The following is a 22166-nucleotide window of genomic DNA, read 5'->3' as shown; positions in this document are numbered from 1 at the left end:
TCATGGAAGAGGAGCCAGGCAGCTTGCACACTTTACCTGAAGCCAGAACTGGGCCCTGAGGCTGCCATGCCTGCTGGCGAGTTCTGCTCTGTGATGCAAGAGGGAATTGTTGGTAGACTGCAAAGGGTGATTCAGGCTAAGTTTATTTTCTCTGGCAGCAGAGGAAAGAACTATGATTGGCATGGTACCACGGATGAGTTAAACTGACCTCAATCCAGGCTGGTGGGCTTTCCTCAAGCAGGCACATGCCTGGAACCATAAAATTTGAATTTAAGTTAGGGAAGAGCTCTGGCATATTTGTTTAATTGGATGACATCAACTAGTGTGCCTGTGTTTCTCCTGCTTGTATGAAGAGAAAAGAATAGCAGCACATCAACCTCCACCCTCCTCCACCACCCACACAGCACCTGCAGGGAGAAGAAAATCAAGGTACACAATACCCCCTTCCCAGCATTCATCCCTCTGCTCCCTTTCACCCACCATGCTCATTTCCAGTATATCATACCTTCAAGAACCCATAAGTAGAAGTGCTATCAGTGGGCTGTACAGGCTGCAAAGGAAGCACGTCATTAGGTTGGAATGGTTGGTGTTAGTGGGTCAGTAAGGTCAAATAGCAGAAGAAGTCAGCAGGCCAACCTGTAGACAGCGAGTCTGCAGGCCAGTGTAGGCCTTTAGAGCAGCATGGGTGGCCTGATCAATGGTAAAGCACAGTGAGTACCTGATTGTAAAACCGCTTAGATAACCTTGATAGGCAGTATATAAAAACCTAATAAACTTGAAACTTATCCAGGGATGGCGGGCAGATATTCTCACATGTGGGTGAATTCACAGAGCCTGGCACAGACAGTGAAAAGTGTAGTGTCACTTTAAGCTTTAGAAAGTTTTTAGCCTGCTCGCTTGAGTGCCTTGCCATCTGATGCCAGCTCGCGAGGTCGATTCTGTGCCCAAGTGAAGAAGCCAACTAGGGGAGGTGGGCGGGTTGTGAGAATATCTGCCTGCTGTCCCTGGATAACACCTGTTATGGTAAGTAACTGTGCTTTATCCTTAGACAAGCAGGCATCATATTCTCATATGTGGGACTCCTTAGCTGTAATAGCAGAGATGGAGGGAGAGTTGGTTTCCAAGGACACATAAAATTTGAGTTGCCGTGCAAAAATCTAAACGTACTGTCTGATACGAGAGCACAGAGGCAAGGGAAGGAACATGAAGAGAAAATGAGTAGAGGAACTCCATGCTCTATTAGAGGTAAAAGGAAGAACTCTGAGAAATAATAAACGACCTCCCAGTGGCAGGAAAATCTAAATATAGGCGAAGGAGATGCCAAAAAGATTCAAGAGCAAAATAAGAAAAGACTACTGGTTAATGCAGACATACGGACTAGTAGACCAAAAACAGCAGTTGAAACCAGCCATGTCTCAGGGTAGACACAAATGAAAGTGGAAAAGGAATTCTGCAAGCAAACGAAGCATGATTTCCATCAAAATAATAGTCTTAGAGGACAAAAAGGAGAAACCATCCTAGAAAGTAAGGAAAGTTGGTACTATGGAGTAAAGAATGACACGGGGAGCGATCCCCGCAGCGAACCGCTGCGTGGCTGCGGTTTGGCTGTGGGTTATGGTGACCTCATTAGCAAATCGCCGCAGACGCGGGGACAAATCCTTTCACCGCCCGCAAAAACGGTGAATATGTAATGTAATGTAATGTAATGTAATGTAATGTAATTTATTTCTTATATACCGCTACATCCGTTAGGTTCTAAGCGGTTTACAGAAAATATACATTAAGATTAGAAATAAGAAAGGTACTTGGAAAATTCCCTTACTGTCCCGAAGGCTCACAATCTAACTAAAGTACCTGGAGGGTAATAGAGAAGTGAAAAGTAGAGTTAGAGGAAAAATAAAAATAAAATAAACATTTTAACAAGACAGCATTGATCTAAATACTTTGGAAGGTAGAAGAGAGGAGAGAAAGGAATAGAAGCAGAATGGGTCAGCGTCAGTGATGAAGTGGAGCAAGTAAGTTTAGGAGGAGCGATTGACGTTTCCAGAAAGGGCTTCTTCAGGGAAGAGACTTGGCCGACAGTCCCAGGATGCCTATGCCTCCTCCCCTGCGATGTTCTCCCATCCATGCATTCCCTCCAGACACACTGCCCGTGCCCCAGCCGCTCCAAGGAGGCTGCCCCAGAAGAGGTCCACGGTGAATGCAGGATTCTCTCCTCTGCGGGAAAGCCGCCCGGAGCCGACAGTCGATCTTCTTAGCGGATTGCAGGGGGGGAAGAGTTCACACTCTTGGTAGGATCGGGTCTGTGTGCTCTCGGTGGTTGTGGCTGGTCTCATTGCTGCTTAGGTGTAAAAGCAGTTGATCTCCACTGCTGCTGATATTTAAAAGCAGGCAGATTGATCTCTCCAATGGACTGCAGGGGGAGGAGTTCACGCTCCTGGGAGGCTGTGGGTTATGGTGACCTCATTAGCAAATCGCCGCAGACGCGGGGACAAATCCTTTCACCGCCCGCAAAAACGGTGAATAGATTTGTCCCCGCAGGCCAATGTCCCCCCTTCTAGGAACTGCTATTTACCTGTGTTTCACCGTGTTCGTGACCGGGTGCTAGATGTCTCCGCCATGTTGTCTGTCTCCTCCAACTTTCGATCCAACTCGCACGTTGCCGCATTTACTCTCGATCTAACTTGCATTTGTCAGATCAACCCTTCCTGCCAATAGAACCCGCCCCCCCTCCGACGATCGCCGGCAGGAAGGTGCTCAGCCCTTCATGCCGACAGAACCAGCCCTCCCCAACGATCGCGGCAGGAGGATATCCAACCCCTCCTGCCAGCTCCCCAACAGCCCCCCTATGATCACTGATAGGAGGGTGCCCAACCCCTCCTGCCGGCCCCCCCAACGGCCCCCTATATCGCCAATAGGAGGGTGCCCAACCCCTCCTGCCGGACCCTCCCCCAACAAACCCCGCCATCCCGAAACACCACCCTTAGTCTTACTTTCCAAGTTGGACCGGACAGCTCCTCGCTCGTCTGGCCAGCAGGCCTGCCTCCGTCCAAATGAGGCGGGCCCGCCCCTCCCCTGCCTAACCCACAGGATCCTAGGGCCTGATTGGCCCAAGCACCTAAGGCCCCTCCTATAGCGGGAGTGGCTTTAGGTGCCTAGACCAATCAGGCCCTAGGATCCTGTGGGTTGGGCAGGGTAGGGGCGGGCCCGCCTCATTTGGACGGAGGCAAGCCTGCTGGCCATACGTGTGAGGAGCCGTCCGGTCCAACTTGGAAAGTAAGACTAAGGGGGTTCCGGGGTGGGAGGGTCCAGCAGGAGGGGTTGGGTACCCTTCTGCTGCGATTGTCGGGAGGGCCGTTGGGGGGGGGGTCTACAGGAATACACAGTCTAGTACCCAAACTCGCAATCTGGGCAACTGCAACTGGGCAACCTGATCCCGAAATCTGAGCAACTGCCTGCTGCCGTCGCGTATGCTGGGACTCCTGCCTTCGTGTATCTGCCGGATACGCGAAGGCAGAAGTCCCGGCATACGCGACGGCAGCAGGCAGTTGCAAATCAGCTGACGCTGGCGCAATCTTGCACACTGGGAAAGAAGAGAATCTCCGGCGTCAGCTGACTAGCAACCCCCCATCGTATGGGACACCTGCCTTCGCATATCTGCCGGATACATGAAGACAGGAGTCCCAGCAAAAGATGCAGCTGCAGGAAGTTGCTAGTCAGCTGACGCTGATGCCGGAGCTTCTCTTCCTGCCCAGTGTACACCAGGTACTGCTGGACAAGGGGAGGAGGGGAAGAAGGAAGGGAGAAAGGATACTGTTGGACAGGAGGGAAGGGGTACTGCTGGACAATGGGAACAGGGAAGGGAGAAGGGGTACTGCTGAACCTGGCAGAAAAGGAGGGAAAGGAAAGGTGCTACACACTGGAGGGGAAGGTGAGATGGTGCATGGGGAGAGAGCATGTTGGGTTGTGGGGTGCGAAGGAGGGATACCACTGAGGGAAGAGGCAAGGACAGAGAGAGAAAGTGTGCAGGAGGCAGAAAGTGTTGGACTCATGGAGAGGGCAAGATGGATGGGGAGGACAGAAAGGAGGGAAGGAGAAATGTTACACTGGGGAAGGGGGAGAGCGCAGAGAGTGAAAAGTTGGACTCATGGAGGGAGAGAGAGAGATGCTTGGTTGAGGGAAGGAGGATCAGAGGAGAAGCATACAGGAGGGGTTGGGTGCCCTCCTGTCGTGATCGCTGGGGGGAGGGGAGACTTGCAGCCGTAGCCGTGGTCACTATGCTAATCACGGCAGGGAGATCTTTGCCGCGATTAGGTACAGCGGCCGCGTCTACTTACCATGTAGGCTAACATTGTAAGCATTAAAAGTACATGTCGTGTTTGTTTTTGTATAGTTATTAACTAATATTTAACTAAGTTTTAAAGTTTTAAAGAATGTTTCCTTTATACGTAAATAAAGAAAAATATATAAAATCGTACCCGTTTGAGGCTTTTATGTATGCAGCGGTGACGGTGACGGGGCGGTGAATGGGGTTGCAGTGGCGGTGACGGGGCGGTGAATGGGGTGGCAGTGGCGGTGACGGGGCGGTGAAGGGAATGGCGGTGACGGGGCGGTGCAGAGGATGGTGAGACGGGGACGGGGCGGTGACGGGGACCGGGACCAATTTTTTCACCGTGTCATTCTCTACTATGGAGTATAGAATTACGACAACATAGGCCCTGATTCTCCAAAAGTGCGTCCCGATTTTAGGCAGCTGTAGGCGTCCTAGAGCTGTCTAATCAGCCAATCGGGATGCACGTTTTTAAAAAAAAATGCTCCCCAGGCAGGCCTGAAGGCGCCTCCGGGAGCCTAGGGAGACCCGCAAGACGCCTAAGCTCGCCTAAGGGCTTTAGGCGGGCCTTAGGCGAACCTAGGTGGCCCTACGCGTCTCCCTAGTAGAGGAAGAAACCTTAAAATGTAGGCCAGCAAAATGCTGGTCTACATTGTAAGTAGACGCAGCCGCTATACTTATCGCGGCAAGGGATCTCTCTGCCGCTATAAGTATAGTGGGCCGCGGCCTGTCCGATCAGATGCCCCCCCCTCCAACACTACCGACCGCCCCCCCCCCCGACACTACCAACCGCCCCCCCCCGACATTACCGATCTCCCTCCCACTCCGACACTACCGATCGCTGGCAGGAGAGTGTCCAATCCCTCTTGCCCGAAGACGCATCCCCCCCCCGGCGCTAACAACCCCCAAACTAACCTGTTCTTCAGGCCAGACGGTTCTTGCCCGTCCAGCCGGTAAGCCCGCCTGGTCGAAATGAGGCGGGCTCGCCCCTTCCCGGCCCATCTCGCCGAAGCCTAAGGCCTGATTGGCCCAGGCTCTAGAAGCCTGGACCAATCAGGCGTTAGGCATAGCGGGTCCGCCCATCCCCACTAAGTCTAAGGTCTGATTGGCCAAAACTTGTGAGAACATTTTCAATCAAACCTAGTGATGAAACTATGAGTGGTGGAAAAACATACTATCGGGTGGGGTAAAAACTAGATCTACACAAGAAAGAAGGAAACTATTTCTATCTATGCAGGTTTTTTTGCCCCAGAACGTTTCTGAGAACAATTTAAAGAAAATTGCTTGAGTATGGTTAACTGATAATGGAAAATGGATAATGATAACAGTATTATTATTCCTATCGATTTGTGGAAGTTATTTCTTTAATTCTCTCTTCTCTGTTTTTTCAGCCTTTCTCCCCAGTGAATCATTCTTCCCAACATTCCCTTAGACCTGCCAATCAAAATTTACTTGCTATCCCTTCTCTTAGATACATTAATACTATCAGAACCAGCATCTTTTCTGTCATGGCCCCCACGCTTTGGAATGCTGCTCCGAACCACTTAAGAGAAATCACAGTTCTTGATAGATTCAAATCCAGTTTAAAATCTTTTCTCTTCAAAGATGCGATTGATGTATAATCATCCTTTTAAGGATTTTTTTTTTTAAAACTACAGTAGCTCAGCCTTTTGGCTATGCTTTCTTTTTTGATCCCTCCCTTCCCTTTTCTGTTTCCCTAATTTTGTTCCTTTCTCTTCAAAAACTGTAGTTCCTCCCCAGTCCCTTTTGTACCAGTCTGTTATAAATATCAATGAGTTTGCTGTCTTATGCTTTATTTTTTTGTTGTTTAGTGGCTCCCCTTTTGGTTGTCTACTTTTTATTTATTAATTATGCACAATCGCCTTGAATTTTGATAAGGCGGTATATTAAATTTTAATAAACTTGAAACTTGAATTATTAGCGGTCTAAGGAAGGATACCTTTTTTTCTTTTAAGAACATAAGAATAGCCTTACTGGATCAGACCAATGGTCCATCAAACCCAGTAGCCCATTATCACGGTGGCCAATCCAGGTCACTAGTACCTGGCCAAAACCCAAGGTGTAGCAATATTCCATGCTACCAATTCAGGGCAAGCAGTGGTTTCTCCCATGTCTTTCTCAATAAAAGACTATGAACTTTTCCTCCAGAAACTTGTCCAAATCTTTCTTAAAACCAGCTATGCTATCCGCTCTTACCACAACCTCTGGCAATGCGTTCCAGAGTTTAACTATTTTCTGAGTGAAAAAAAAATTTCCTCCTATTGGTTTTAAAAGTATTTTCCAGTAACTTCATCGAGTGTCCCCTAGTCTTTGTAATTTTTGATGGGATGAAAAATCGATCCACTTGTACCCATTCTACTTCACTAAGGATTTTGTAGACTTCAACCATATCTCCCCTCAGCTGTTTCTTTTCCAAGCTGAAGAGCCCTAATCGTTTTAGTCTTTTCTCAAAAACGGTTAAAGCCGACACCAGAACACGCTCACAGAATACCGTGTCCTGACGCGCTTGAACATCCATACAGTAGTGCCTGATAAAGGAATGCAGAGAAGACCAAACTGCAGCCTTGCAAATATCTACTAGAGGCACCAGAGAAGTCTCAGCCCAAGAAGCTGCTTGACCCCGAGTGGAATGAGCTTTGAGATATTCCGGAACAAGCTTTTGCGCAGCAATAATCTCCTTGATCCAGCGTGCAATGGTGGCTTTGGATGCGTAATCCCCCTTACGAGGACCCGCAAGAAGAATAAAGAGATGATTGGATTTCCTGATCTCCTGGGTCCTCTGCACATAAGAGTGAAGGACCCGACTGACAACCAACTTGCGCAACTGTCTCTGCTCGGAAGATCCCTCCCGACTACCCAACACCGAGAGGACCACTGCCTGATTGACATGAAAAGAAGAAACCACCTTAAGCAGAAAGGAAGGAACAGGCCCGTAAGACAACCCGCTCCCTAGAAAACTCGAGGAAAGGAGACCTACAAGAGAATGCCTGCAGCTCAGAAACACGTCTAGCAATTGCCACCCATTGCCACGACTAGCAATTGCCACGTCTAGTAATTGCCACCAAAAAGACCACTTTAAGAACAAGGTCCTTCAAAGAACATTGGCCCAAAGGTTCAAAAAGACACACCAAAATGGACAGGACTAGATTCAGATCCCAAAATGGAACAGAGGGTCACACGGGAGGCTTGAGCAATTTGGCCACCCGCAAGAAGAGGAAGGTCACCTGAGGACACTGAAATGATTGAGATGTTTCCCACCAAAATCAGAGCTCCAGAAGCCTGCAGCATCTGAGAAGCCTGGGAGTTTCCTGACGCTGAGGATGAGGAACTGACTGACGTGGTAAGGGAATTCCCCAGCCGCTCCGGTGGTAAGGGAATCCTTTGTATCCTGACTGTCGATAGGGGGGAAACCCCCAGCATGGGTGTTGGGGGAAGTCTGGGTTTCCCCACAATCCGAAACCGACTCACGAGGCACATGCGGCGGGGTTCCCTGGCCGCTGGCACCCGATGTCAATGAGGCTCCCCCACCGCACCGGCCTGTACATCGCTTGCATAGGCTGGCTGTGAGTACCTCACGTCTGGAGCACAATGAGTACTTTTTCTTTCAAAGTGCTCATTGTGCTGAAAACTGCCTTAGCTGCAAAAAGTGCCAGTTAGATGAGAAAATACAGTAAAAATAGCAATTTTAAAGGGAAAGGAGCCCTTTAGACCTGCACAGTCTCAGGATTTTTTTTTTTTCAATCAGAACAGATTCCATGGCTCTCAAAGCTGGAGGTCTGGCCAACCAAGGGAGCCAGGCTGCCAGTTGAGACACCTCTACAAAAATATGGGGAGGTGGAGGAAGGGACCCAGCACGAGACTCTCGAGGTTTAACAACCCCGAGGTCGGACAGATCCCCAAACAGGACCCGTCCAAGCTCCGTCCAGCAAAAAAGGGGAACCCAGGAGTCCGAAACAAATTCCAACAGCCCTAAGACGGGAATCAAATTAGTCTTACCACCTGCTGGAGACTTGAGAAAGACTGGATTGGTAGGGGTGAGTCTACCCTAATATACAAGTTTTGGTCTCAGTTTCCACCTGCTGGTCGCAGTGAAGTATAAACCCATTTGTAAGAACTATACAGGTCTACCAGGCGATACAGAAGTATAAATATACTTGAAAAGAAGAAGCGGGAAGGCAAACTCGAAGGAACAAAATGAGATACACCTTCTTCACTCTGCGGAAAACAAAACACTGACAACCTCTTGAGCTGGAGTCGGGCAGGAAGGCACTTGCACATGCGCGGTATGGACAGGCTAAAAGCTTTCTAAAGGTTAAAGTGACACTACACTTTTCACTGTCCCTGCCGGGCTCCATGGATGACGTCACTCACATGTGAGAATACGCTGCCTGCTTATCTAAGGATAATTTTGTCAGCACTGTGAGACCAAAGCAGAGGCATGTTCTATGTCCTGGGCAATACAGAAACAGCCAAAGGAGTAACACTACTGCCTACTTTAAATCAAAATTAGTGAGCAAACAGATGGGAGCTTAGATTGCTGAGAGAAGGGGGAAGAAAGAAAGACTGGTGGGGATGGAGATTGGGATGGGAAGAATGAGAGAAACAAAACTGGTGGTTACAGGTAAAAGAGAAGCAGATCACTCCCAGATATTAGGAATAAGGTGCTCCTATCAGAGCCATCTAACAATGTATTAAAAAGGAACTACAGCAGACTTCAGAGGACAACCCAATTGCTCCAACTTTGATAGTGTGAAAGGGCAGGTAGAACTGGCTCCTAGTTCCAAACAAAAGATGTCAAGTCTGTCTTACCATAACGCTGAGAACCAGCAAAGAAGGCCCTGGTTAGAACAAAGGGTCTCTCCTCACCCCCTGACCTCAGAAGCTGCCCTTCAACTGTTGCTTTTTGCTGGAGAGAGAACACACGATTAGTAAGATGCATACAGAGGACAAAATCTATTTGTAATTGGGCGTAAATGAGTAGCAGACAGAAAGGCCATGCAACTCACCACATACAGCCCATAGAGGTTGTGCACATCCCGGTGTTCCCAGCCATCCATGTGCACTGCATCCTTGTGCATGGTCACCTCTGGGCCATTGAATACTGAAGGCTCATTCATATCATTCCAAATAAACAGATTCTCTGTGGAACCCTGCAAGAGAAGGGAGTCAAACATGGGCAGATAGGAAAGAGCGGCAGTATAAGCGGGCAGAGAAAAGGCCATAACACTGGCTGGCACAGGACAATGAGGTAGGAATGAGGTGGGAAGAAGGAAAAGGACAAATTGTTCACATGTATGAGGGAGAAGGGATGAAAAAGTTGAAGGAGTAGGGAATCACAATACAAGATGACCAAGACAGAGTGCACCAAGACTCCCCTTACCTCATACTGATCATAGGAGAACATACTGGCCCACCATGAGCGTACAGAAGGATTGGTAAAGTCAGGATAGCCAGCAGAACCTGTGAGAGAGCAAATGATACATAATCTGTTCTTCAGTACTCCCTTTCTCAGAGACCCCGTAAACCTCACTCTCACACAAACTCCCCACCACCACTTCCCTCCACTCATTTTAGTCTCAACCGTATTCCCATCTCTTAAACCTAACTAGAATCAGCTTCACACTTAGTTCTAGTCCCTGAAAACTTCCCCATCTCTAAACCTACCCATGATCCTTTTTTCCCAGCTTTTAATACATATCCGGACCCAACCACCATGGATGCCCACACCCCTCAGCCTATACATGGCTATAACCTAACTCTTTCCTTCTCAATACAACCCCTTTCCAATATGCCCCCTCCAATACTTGGCCAACATCAGCCCCCATACCTGGCCAGCACCAGCCCTCATAGTCATTGCCATCCTTGTTCTTGACATAAAAGCCCTTGGAGCGGATCTCATTGTGGATTCGATAGTTGTTGTCAATCTTAATGTGTGGATCAACGATGCTCACCATCTGAGGATGACAGTAAAGAGGGGGCAGTCAGAAGAAAGACAGAGAAGAGGAGTAGGAGTAGTAATAGGAGAGCAAGGACATACAAACACAAGAGAAACAAAACATCAAGAGAAAGAGAGAGAGAGGAAGTAGTTAGAAGACAGCAAGGGAGATAGACATGAGAGACAGCGCATTCATTCAACAGCAGGAGAGATGGGCAAAAAAGGCACCAGAAGAGTGGAGAAAAGAAGCACACACAAAAAAGGAAAAAGAAATGAAGAGAGTGGAGAAGAGAGACACACAAGCGATAAGCAAAACACACAAAAAAGGAAAAGTAATCAAGAGAGGGACATCAAATAGTGGACAATAAGGAGAATGAAGGAGACATGAGAAAGAAGAGGGATAAAGAGGGGGGGGGGGGAGGGGAAGAGAGAAAGAGGAGATATTAGCTACTAATTTTCTTTCCTTTAGTCCTTCAGACCTATCCAGATGCTTAGATTTATGCACACCTACTAGCAGATGAAGACTAAGAACTGACTTATGAGTGAGCCTATAACCTGTCTTGTTCAGTCCACCTCCAGCCAGTATTTCCATACCAATGCCAGATGAAAAGGCCAATACGCAATATAAACAACTCCATTAAAATTAAGATAAAAACAGCAATAGACAAACCAAAACCAGAATGCTAACTCATATTCTATCTCTCCAAATTTCTGTCATCACTTCCTAAATAGGTTCAACCCTCTTTAGCCAAACACACTAATCAAGGTGGGTTCTGGACTGGAAAGATTAAAGGAAAGACTTAGTTTCTCCTTCCTTTGCATCACTCCAGACTAGTCCAGATGCTTGGGAAGTACCAAAGCAGTAAGCATAAAGAATGGGCCCACAATAAACTTGTAGCATGTATCAAAGAAGGGAAGAAGTGTCTTCAGCAGCACACTAGCTAACCTACTGAAGAGGGCTTTCAATTAGAATCGTTGGGGCAAGTGATCAAAGTCCCCAGGTGAGTGAATCGCTAAATACCTCTAAACAAACAGGAAAAGGGAGCAATGTCTGGAAAGCAGTATATACTAATGATCAAAGTTTGGGAAACATGATTATGGATCTAGAGGCTGTTTTTTTTATTCATTTTTGAATTCTTACAACAAGTGAATTAAACATAATACAAACAATTTTCACATATCACTTGTATTTACAAACAAATATTCTTGTAAGATAAAATAAATACCTCCCATTTTATCAATATTCCTAATTCCATATGATATACATTTCCCACCCCACCCCCACATATCTGTTATCCATGTGCTAAGATGTCTGATCATTAGAGTAATTAGTCAATGGTTCCCATATTTTTTTTTAAATTATGAAGATTCCCTTGTTGTAACGCTAACATCTTTTCCATCTTATATATGTGACAAACTGAATTCCACCAAAATGTATAATTTAATTTAGTATAATCTTTCCAATTTTGAGTAATTTGATCTAGAGGCTGTGATGGAAGAGGCTGAGTTGGATTTAGTGGCGATCATACAGACATGGTTCACAGAGAACAATGACTGGGATATGGTTATACCAGGCTATAATCTTTTCAGGAAAGACAGAGTAACAAGAAAAGGAGGGGTAGTGGCGTTATATGTTAAAGATCATATTAAAGCCACATAATTGCAAAATCTACAGGATAAGGAAGAGACACTGTGGATCAATCTGGAAAGAGGGAATGGATAATGTATTTACATTAGTGTGATATACAGGACTCCTTCACAGACAGAAATGGTGGACAGAGATTTAATAGTAGACATTCAAAATATAGCTGTAAAAGGGAAGTATTACTAATAGGTGATTTTAGCATGCCAGATATAGACTGGGGTATCCCTAATGCGGGATCTTCTAGAAGTAGGGAGATCCTGGATTCTGTACAAGGAAAACTGTTCCAGCAGTTGGTAATGGAATCCATGCGGGATGGGGCCATCCTGGACTTATTGCTTACAAACGGGGAAGCGTTTATGATGTTACAGTGGGTAATCAACTGTCATCCAAAAAAAACATTTTGGAAGGAAAGTAAGTAAGAAGAAAAAAAGGCCGCTTTGGTTCTCAAAAATAGTAGCTGAGAAGCTAAAGAAAAAGAGGTTAGTTTTCATAAACTACAAAAGATCACAGGAAATCAGAAAGAGGAAGTCAGGCAAAAGTATCTGGAAAAATTAAGAGAGGCAGGTCAAGTAGTCAGGAAAGAAAAGATGCAAATGGAAGAAAAAGTAGCTGACACAGCAAAATGGGAGGACAAGATATTTTTAGATATATTAGTGATAGGAATAAGTAAAAAAAGTGGCATTGTAAGACTCAAAGGTGAAGGGGAAGAATATGTAGAAGCTGATAAAGATAAGGCTTAATTGTTTAATAAATATTTCTGTTCTGTGATCACAACTGAAGCACCAGGAGCAGGACCACAGAATACAAATGCAAATAGGGATGGAGATGTGGTAGACCCTAATCGATTTTCAGAGGATTATGTTTGTGAGGAGCTAGCCAAACTGAAAGTGGACAAAGCAATAGCAATGGGGTCGAATTGTGTACATCAGAGGGTACTGAAGGAACTTAGGGACGTTCTGGCAGCTCCACTGACTGACCTTTTCAATGCTTCTTTAGAGTCAAGAGTGGTACCAGAAAACTAGAGAAGGGCAGATGTGGTCCCTTTCCACAAAAAAATGGAAGAAGTAGTAGTCTGACTTCTGTGGTAAATAAATTAATGGAACACTTTTAAAACAGAGAATAGTGACGTTTCTGGATTCTAGGACCCGAGGCAGCATGGGTAGAGGCAGGTTTTGTCAGACAACTCTGATTAATTTCTTTGACTGGGTGACTAGAGAATTGGATAGAGGGAGCAAGCAATATATGGTGTATATAGATTTTAGCAAAGCCTTCCACAGTATTCCACAGAGGCATGTAATAAATAAGTTGAGTGCCCTCAGTATAGGCCCCAAAGTGACGGACTAGATCATGAACTGGTTGCGTGGAAAGCATCAGACGGTAGTGGTCAATGGAGATCTTTCTGAGGAATGTTACCAGTGGTGTGCCTTGAAGTTTGGTTCTTGGGCCTGTTCTTTTTAACATTTATGTAAGCAATATTGCTGAAGGACTGTTGGGTAAGATTTGCCTCAACCTGAAGCACACAAGAGTTTGATCTCTAAGTGGAAATTGTCTGTCATATTACACTTTCAATATGAAGTATTTTGTTTTGGGTTTTAAATGGAATTAGTGTTATATTTTGTTCTTGTTATATTTTAAATCATGGACACACCATAGAAATGACAATGATAAACTGGTAAATTTATATTTTTCCTTTTAATTCTTTTATTTAAAAATGACTAAATTACAACTTTTATTTTGCAATAGCAGCGCATAGTGAGTTACATTCAGGTACACTAGGTATTTTTAGTGAACCTTTAGTGAATTTTCCACAAGTCATCTAGAATTGTTGTGTTTCCACCTACATATATAATCTGGAGCTAGCTGTCTCAAGTAAAGAATTTTAGGATTCTTTGAGGTCTTAGAATTGCACAGAAGGAGAAATTAGGTTCTTACCTGCTAATTTTCTTTCTTTTAGTCCCTCCAGACCGGCACAGAACAGATGGGTTTATGCTCCTCTGCCAGCAGATGGAGACTGAGAACACATTGATTTTGGCTGTAGTACAAATGGGCTGTGCAGTCCCATTTACAATTAGTCTGACAACGCTAACTTCATAATGCAGCTTCATAAGTGTGTGTGTGTGTGTGGGGGGGGGGGGCATGTGTCCTTAAGTAGGTTCACTTTTTATATATTTTATGTTTTCACTATTTATATTTGTTCATTATGTCCACATATTTATTTTTATAGGGATTTTTATATGTATTTATTTAGATGATTAGACCTCAATGCAAGCAAAGGCCGAAACATGGTCTCAATATCCTGATCAACTCCCTGTTTTTATTTTTTTTTTTAAATTTGTGATTCATCTTTTGGTGTTTGTCATCTCCATTTTGATGGATTAACCCCCCCAGCCAAATACTCCAGGAACTGCAACACTTGAATGATAAACAGTACATTCTCCTGGAATGACTTCACTTGTGTTGCTTTATCCAGATAAAGAAGCATCAAACTTCCTGGTACAATGCCTTCGATACTGCTACCATTACCTTAGAAAAGTGCAAAGGTTCTATTATCAGACTGAATGGCAGTTAACAAAACTGATAGTGCTGTCCTAAAACTGTGAAACAAAGGAGTTTTTTTTAATGCCCTTGATAAATCAGGATATGTCTCTGTCAAGTCCAGAAATTTTAGGAACTACAATGACTGACTAGCATTTCTATCCAAAATCTGGGTATACTGTTTACTTGCTTAAAGTCTAGAAATCAGTCAGAAAGTTTCCTCCTTTTGGGGAACCAAAAAGTAAACAACACACCTTCCTATGCCTCATTCCTTCACTAGGATGAATACCACCCCCACCTGAAGCTGCCTTTGCAGAGTCTCTGATGAGCAACTCCTTTAGACAGGGATGCTTAAGGAAAATGTCTAGCAGCAAATGTGCAAACTTCCCCCTCTAACCAAAGGGAGGGAAGGTGAGGCACATAGCAACCCTCAGAGTGTACTCCAGAGAGCCTTGGGACATTACAATGGAAGGGGAAAGGATCCGATCACCCAGATGTTAACATAGATGTTAACTCAAACATTGAAGAGGATCATAAGAACCCATGCTCCACTAGCCAGACATCTAAAAGGAGAAATAAGGATCTTGCCTGCTAATTTTCTTTTTGTTAGCTTGTAGACCGGTATAGTCCTTACGAATGAGTTATATGCCTCCCTGCTACCACCAGGTGGAGACTGAGCACAAACTTGTATAACAGGCTAGCTTCCACCCTAGCAATCCAATCTGCTGAATAGCCAAGCAGAACCAAGGAGAGACTTCAACTGAAAACATTATAACACACTCCGAACAGGAGTGTACAAAACAACAACAAACACTGATAAACTACTGTTGGAACATTTGTAGAACTTAATCCTCGTATAGAAAACATCCCCACAGCTTACCAGCTAAGCCAACTGAGCCATAGCCGCTGTTCTTATTTCTCCCCGGCCCTAGAAAAAATACTAGAACCCGCAGAAAATAACAAAATCTGCACATGAGAAAAATTTAAAAAAACTGAAATCACTGCACAAAGAGATAGGGTGGGGGACTATACCGGTCTACAAGCTAACAGAAAGAAAATTAGCACGTAAGAACCTAATTTCTCCTTCTGTATTGCTTGATAGACCGGAATAGTCCTTACGAATGGGACATACCAAAGCAGTACCCATTAAGGGTGGGACCCCCGAAGGGCCAACACCAGAACACGTTCACTGAATATCGTGTCCCAACGCCCTTGAACATCCACACGGTAGTGTCTTAAAAAGGAAAGCAGAGAAGATCATACTGCACCCTTGCAAATATCCACTGGAGGCACCAGAGAAGATTCAGCCCAAGAAGCTGCCTGACCTCTAGTCTTAAGAAATTCTAGAACAAATTCTGGAACAGGCTTCTTCTTCAGAAGATAAGCGGAAGCAATAGTCTCCTTGATCCAGCGTGCAATAGTAGTCTTAGAAGCGCCATCCCCCTTACGAGTACCCGCTAGAAGGACAAAGAGATGATCTAATTTCCTGATCTGGGTCCTCTACACATAAGAGTGAAGGACCCGATTGACATACAGCTTACAAAGCTATCTCTGCTCGGAAGAGCCCTCACGGCTAGCCAACACTGGGAGGACCACTGCATGACTGACATGAAAAGGAGAAACTACATTTGGCAGAAAGGAAGGAACAGGCCTCAAGACAACCCGCTCCCTAGAAAACTCCAAGAAGGGAGCCCTACAAGAGAAAGCCTGCAGCTCAGAAACATGTCTAGCTGAAGTAATAGCCACCAAGAAGACCGCTTTAAGAGTAAGGTCCTTCAAAGAGCAGTCGCCCAACGGTTCAAAAGGAGGGTGCACTAGAACTGACAGAACCAGATTCAGATCCCAAGATGGAACAGAGGGACGTTACGGGAGGCTTGAGCAACTTGGCCACCTGCAAGAAGCAAATCACATCAGGAATGGCAGTCAAACGCTGACATTTCAATAACTTCCGAAAAGCTGACAAGGCCACAAGCAGAACACAGAGAGAAGACCAAGCTAGTCCGCTATCCAGGCCATCCTGCAAGAACTCTAAGATGTTAGGCAGGGAAGCGTGAAAAGAGACCACTCCACACGCATCACACCACTCCTCAAATAGACGCCAAACTCTCACATAAGCCCGAGAGGTGGAAAGCCTCCGGGACTCCAAGAGAGTTGAGATCACTTTATCTGAATACCCCTTCTTACCTATGCGACTTCTTTCAACAGCCAAGCCGTAAAACAAAAGGGACCCGGATTGAACATTGGAATGGGACCCTGAGTTAGGTCATCCAAGGGAGGCAGAATACGAGGATCCGCAACCAGATGCCACACCACATCTGCGTTATCACGGTCGATGAGGCTAATCTGGAGCCACCAGAACCACGAGGCCCGGATGGTGAATTATGCAAGAAGAACACATACAACAGCCCCTCCGTTGGCCATGGTTGAACCAGAGCATCCAGGCCCTCGGCCTGACTGTCTGAAGAAGTGGGGTGTTTTGGCGTTGACACTTGTGGCCATCATGTCCATGAGGGGCTGACCCCAAGGCTGCACTATCAACTGAAAAGCATCCGGGCTGAGACACCACTCTCCAGGATCTAGCACATGACGACTTAGGAATCCGCCTGAACATTCTCCACTCCAGCTATGTGGGAAGCTGATATTTCTTGAAGGTGCGACTCTGTCCAGACCATGAGTAGAATCACTTCCTGTGCCACCAAAGTGCTCCTGGTGCCCTCCTGATGATTGACATAGGCCACCACCGTGGCATTGTTAGACAGAACCCTGACTGAGTTGCCCAACAGAAAGGACTGGAAGGCTAGCAACACCAGACAAATGGCTCTGGTCTCCAAGAAACTGATCGACCAAGAAGTCTCCTCCGTGGACCAGGTGCCCTGAGCTGAGTAACCTAGACACTGAGCTCCCCAACTGAGAAGACTGGCATCCGTGAGCAGCACTGTCCACTGTGGCTGATCCAGACTCGCCCCTTGCACAAGATGGGGGGTCTGGAGCCACAAACGAAGAATGCCCCGAGCTAAGCCCAGAAGCGGAACAGGGTGATCCAGACTATGCCTCTGAGGCAACCACCTCCGAAGAAGAGCATACTGAAGAGGACGCAGGTGGTCCCGCGACCACCTCACGACATCGTGAGAGGCCATCATTAACCCCCAAGACTTAGAGGAAATCCTGCGCCCGAGGACACTGGGATGCCATAAGCAGGCAAATCTGAGATTGCAATTTGCTTACCAGGGCCTCCAGAAGGAAGACCTTCCCCAAGAGGTGTAAAACAGCATTTCTAGATACTTCAGGTGCCGAGAGGGAGACAGATGGCTCTTGGCAAGGTTGACTACCCATCCCAGCAACTGCAGAAACTCTAGATCTAGATAGGTCACCGACCGCAGAGTTTCCATGCGAAAGGAAGAGCCCTGTTGACCCCCTTCAAATCCAGGATGGGTCGAAAGGTCTCTTCTTTCTTTGGCACCACAAAGTAAATCGAGTACCAACCTGTGCCCCATTCCTGCGGGGGAACTGGAACCACCATGTGGAGATCTAACAATCTTTGAAGAGTCTGGTGAAAGGCCTGCTGCTTCCACGCCACCTGCGAGGGAGAAGTGAAAAACCGGTCTGGCAAGGAATGGGCAAACTCTAGAGCGTAGCCATTCCAAATAATAATAACTTTATTTTTTCTATACCGCCACAATCTTGTGACTTCTAGGCAGTTTACAGTGAAGAGAGCTGGACAATCAGCGAATTACAGAGTACAAATAGGGAAGATGTCTCTAAACAGTCTGTGATTACAGAGTACAGTTAGTGAGAACACAATATCAACATGTTACATTGAGGCGGGCTGGATAATTAGCGAATTCCAGAATACAGTTGGCGAAGATGTCACTTAACAGTCAGTGGAAACAGAATACAATTAGTGAGAATACAAGATATCAACATATTTTTAATAAGTTTTAGAAGTGGTATCTGACTAGGAGATAAATCTATCGAACAGTGCTGTCTTAATTTCTTTCCGAAATGCGCCGTAGGTCGACCCGGCTCTGCTGATGTAATTGCCCAGCCAGGTCTGCTGTTTGCTAGCTTGAAACTTAAAGGTTCTATCCAGAAAGGACCTGTATTTGCAATCAGTGATCTTTGGATAGGTAAAAAATATAGTGATTTCTGGTTGTCCTTGTGGGGATGTGCAGCTCGAAATGTAGTAGGAGATAGGTAGGGGGCCATTCCCCACACCAATTTAAAGCAAAAGCATGAGAATTTGAATATTATTCGTGCCTCCATTGGTAACCAGTGTAGCAGTTTGTAGTAAGGTCTAATGTGTTTGCTTTTTTTCAGTCCAGACATGATCGGACTGATCAGACGTGATGTCTGCCCACTTTGATAAAAATCTCTGAGCCGGGTGCCCAACGGAACCAAGACGGGCGCCGGCAAGGAGTCATTGGGCACGACAGGTGGCAGGGGATCTGGCGTGGGCACTACCCACACCCTGGCGGGCTCCATGAAAGGACTGCATGCACTGGAATAACCTGCCTCTAGAGAGCCCAGGGGACTGAAAAGAGGCAGTCCCTCGACCAGGGCAGAACGGCGGAAATCACGCCCACGAACAGCACTATCTTGAGCCAGCGGCCTAGGCCTATCCTCGGGCAAATGAGGCACTTTAGAATCATTGAGAGTCTGAACCAACCTGTCCAGGTCCTCACCAAACAAGAAAGAGCATTTAAAAGGAAACTTTGTCAACTTAGTTTTGGACTCCGTATCTGCCGACCAAGCGCGAAGCCACAAGGTACGGCGAGCTACCATTGCAAACGCTAATGACTTGGCAGAAGCTCACAAGAGGTCATACATGGCATCTGAAAGATAAGAAGCACCCAATTCAATTTTTGCCACATCCCGCTTGAGCAATTCTCAATCCTCAGTTTTACAGTCAAGTACATGCTCAGTCCAGCGAAAACACGCCCGAGCCACCAGCCCACCACACATCGCCGCTTGAACCGCCAGAGCTGTCACATCAAAACTCTCCAACCTTCATTCTTCCGGGTCCTTTAAGGCCGCACTGCCCTCAACAGGTACAGTATGCCTTTTAGAGATGGCCAAGACCACCGTGTCCACTATACGCAACTTCAGAGTGTCCCTATCCCCTTTAGGAATGGGATACAGGCGGGCCATGGAGCGTGCAAAACGAAAGGAAACTTCTGGCACCTGCCACTGTGCGAGCATAATATCCTGATGCATAGGAAAAGAGCGGGAAGTAGAGCAGATCCCCTTAAGCAAGGGGTCCACTGTATGCGGGGGCTCCGACACGGTGTCCTCAAAGTGCAAAAACGAGGAAACCTGAAAAATTAACTCATGAAGCTCTTCCTGCTGAAAAATGTGCACCATCCCTCCAACCTCAACACATTCTGACATATCTATTAAAAAAAAAAAAAAAATTTTAAATAAATAATTAATAATACAAAAACCTTTATATATGGCAGGCAGAACTAGAGGCAGCAAGACTTCAGTCAAGACAGGCAGCTCAGTCGCCGAGAGTGCCCAGGGGATGGCTACGGTCTTCGTACAGACTGAGGGGGAGCCTGGACAGAGGACAGAGGTCTCTGTACAGACCGAGGCCATCCCCTCAAAGATGTCTTCAGCCTCCACTCAGACAGAACCAATTGATCAACCAGATGAAAGCCTTATGATAGAGCTGAGGAGTCTGAGAGAAGAGATCCAACGCTTAAGGAGTATCCGTGATGACGAGACCTTCATCGACGGAATAATCCAGGAACTGTCTCAGATCGCCGAACCAGAGCCTGACAAGACCATCCTTGAGTCACCCAGAGCTTCCAGAACTTCAGACTTGAATCCTACCGTCGGAATTCAGGAAGTCACTGGAGACGCCGATACCTGGCAGCTGGTGACTTCATCCACAGGTAAACGCAGAAAACCTAATTCTGTTTCTCTCTCTCACATACAGGGCAGCTCTACATCGACGCCACATATCCCCCTTAAGAACAGATACCAGCTGCTACAGGAAGGTCCTGACAACGAGGTACAAGAAGTGGTTGAACAGACGGTTCCGATTCCAGAGTCCACAGGTCGGCCCACCCCTAGGAAGCGCAGAGTTGTGGTCATCGGGGATTCACTGCTAAGGGGCACCGAGGGACCGATTTGTAGACCAGATCTGCAGTCAAGAGAGGTCTGCTGCTTGCCGGGGGCCAAGATCCGGGATGTAACTGCTAGCCTTGGCAGACTCACCAAGCCCCAAGATCACTTCCCTATGATTCTCATCCATGTCGGAACCAACGACACTGCCAGGGGCACCCTAGAAAGCATACCCGAAGACTTCAGAGCCCTAGGAGAGAAGCTGAGGAGGATGGATGCGCAGGTGGTCTTCTCCTCGATCCTCCCAGTGAGGGGCAAGGGCAGTGCCAGGAAGGATCGTGTCCGGAGGGTGAACGACTGGCTGCAGGAATGGTGCAGGGAGATGAACTTTGGGTTCCTGCACCACGGAGAGGCACTGCAGGGACTGCTTGGACCAGACGGGTTACACCTGACCAAGAGGGGGAAGAACGTCCTTGGACACCGTCTAGCCCGCCTACTACACAGGGCTTTAAACTAGGTAAGTTGGGGGAGGGTACGGGCTTTAAACTAGGTGAGTTGGGGGAGGGTACGGGCTACCAATACTATTTTGGAACTGAACTAAGTAAACACTGCATTGGGTCACATTACAATTCTGGGTCTAAGGGGAGTACACGTAGCAATTCTAGGTCTAGAGGGAGTACACACTGTAATTCTGGGACCAGCGAGAGTGCACACGCTGCAAATTGCACTAAAGGAGCTCAAGTAGCCCAAACGGGAATACCCCCACAGGGTACACACATTACCAAGTCTCTGATAGGAGCGCACTGCAGTTATGGGGAGTCCGGGATAGGTACAAGCTGTAGCTCTGGGTCTAGGGAGTGTAAGAGACAAGCGAAAAATACTAATGGTGGTCTAGTTGATATAGAGGGATTGTCCCCACTGAGATACAACAAGCACACAACATGGAGGGCTATGTACGTCAACGCCCACAGTCTGGGAAACAAGATCCTAGATTTGGAGATAGAAATGAGGAATGCCGACCTGGATGTGGTGGCGATATCTGAGACCTGGCTCACAGACTCCCACGCGTGGGACATGGTCATACCAGGTTACAACTTGCTTCGTCGGGACAGGGAGGGCAAAATGGGAGGTGGGGTAGCATTATATACTAAAGATGACATTAAGGTCACCAGAATCACAGATGTACAGTACACTGGGGAATCCCTTTGGGTAAATTTGGCCAGAGGGAAGGACAAATGCCTATATCTTGGCGTGGTATACAGACCCCCAAAACATCAAGAAGACCTAGATTTGGAATTAATCGGAGATATAGAGAATATCACCTTGCGGGGGGACACAGTATTGGTAGGTGACTTCAACATGCCCGATGTGGATTGGGTCACGCTTTCCTCTGCTTCCGGCAGCAGCAGGAAGCTATTAAACTCTTTGAATGGAGCAGGACTCAGGCAACTGGTAATTGAGCCAACAAGGGATCAGGCAATTTTGGACCTGGTACTTACCAACGGAGAAAGTATCACAGAGGTCTCGGTGGGTGAAACTTTGGCCTCCAGTGACCACAATATGATTTGGTTCAATCTCAGGAAAGGTTTCACGAAATCTACCACATTGACCAAGGTTCTCAAGTTCAAGGACAC

General features: G+C 46.6%; 1 protein-coding gene across 2 annotated transcripts in view; it reads right to left on the bottom strand.

Moving 5' to 3' along the window:
• GANAB (glucosidase II alpha subunit) overlaps positions 1 to 22166 on the bottom strand; it is a 196719-nt gene that overhangs the window by 80668 nt on the left and 93885 nt on the right. For both annotated transcript variants that reach the window (XM_033953779.1, XM_033953780.1), the window contains 4 exons: positions 10179 to 10305; positions 9732 to 9811; positions 9358 to 9501; positions 9161 to 9257 (listed from right to left, as the gene is read on the bottom strand). In XM_033953779.1, coding sequence (XP_033809670.1) covers positions 9161 to 9257; positions 9358 to 9501; positions 9732 to 9811; positions 10179 to 10305 — 448 coding nt within the window. The remainder of the gene's footprint in view (positions 1 to 9160; positions 9258 to 9357; positions 9502 to 9731; positions 9812 to 10178; positions 10306 to 22166) is intronic.

This window comes from Geotrypetes seraphini, chromosome 8 (genome assembly GCF_902459505.1).
Source record: "Geotrypetes seraphini chromosome 8, aGeoSer1.1, whole genome shotgun sequence".
Lineage (NCBI taxonomy): Eukaryota > Metazoa > Chordata > Amphibia > Gymnophiona > Dermophiidae > Geotrypetes > Geotrypetes seraphini.
This window is presented reverse-complemented; position numbering and strand designations above follow the sequence as displayed.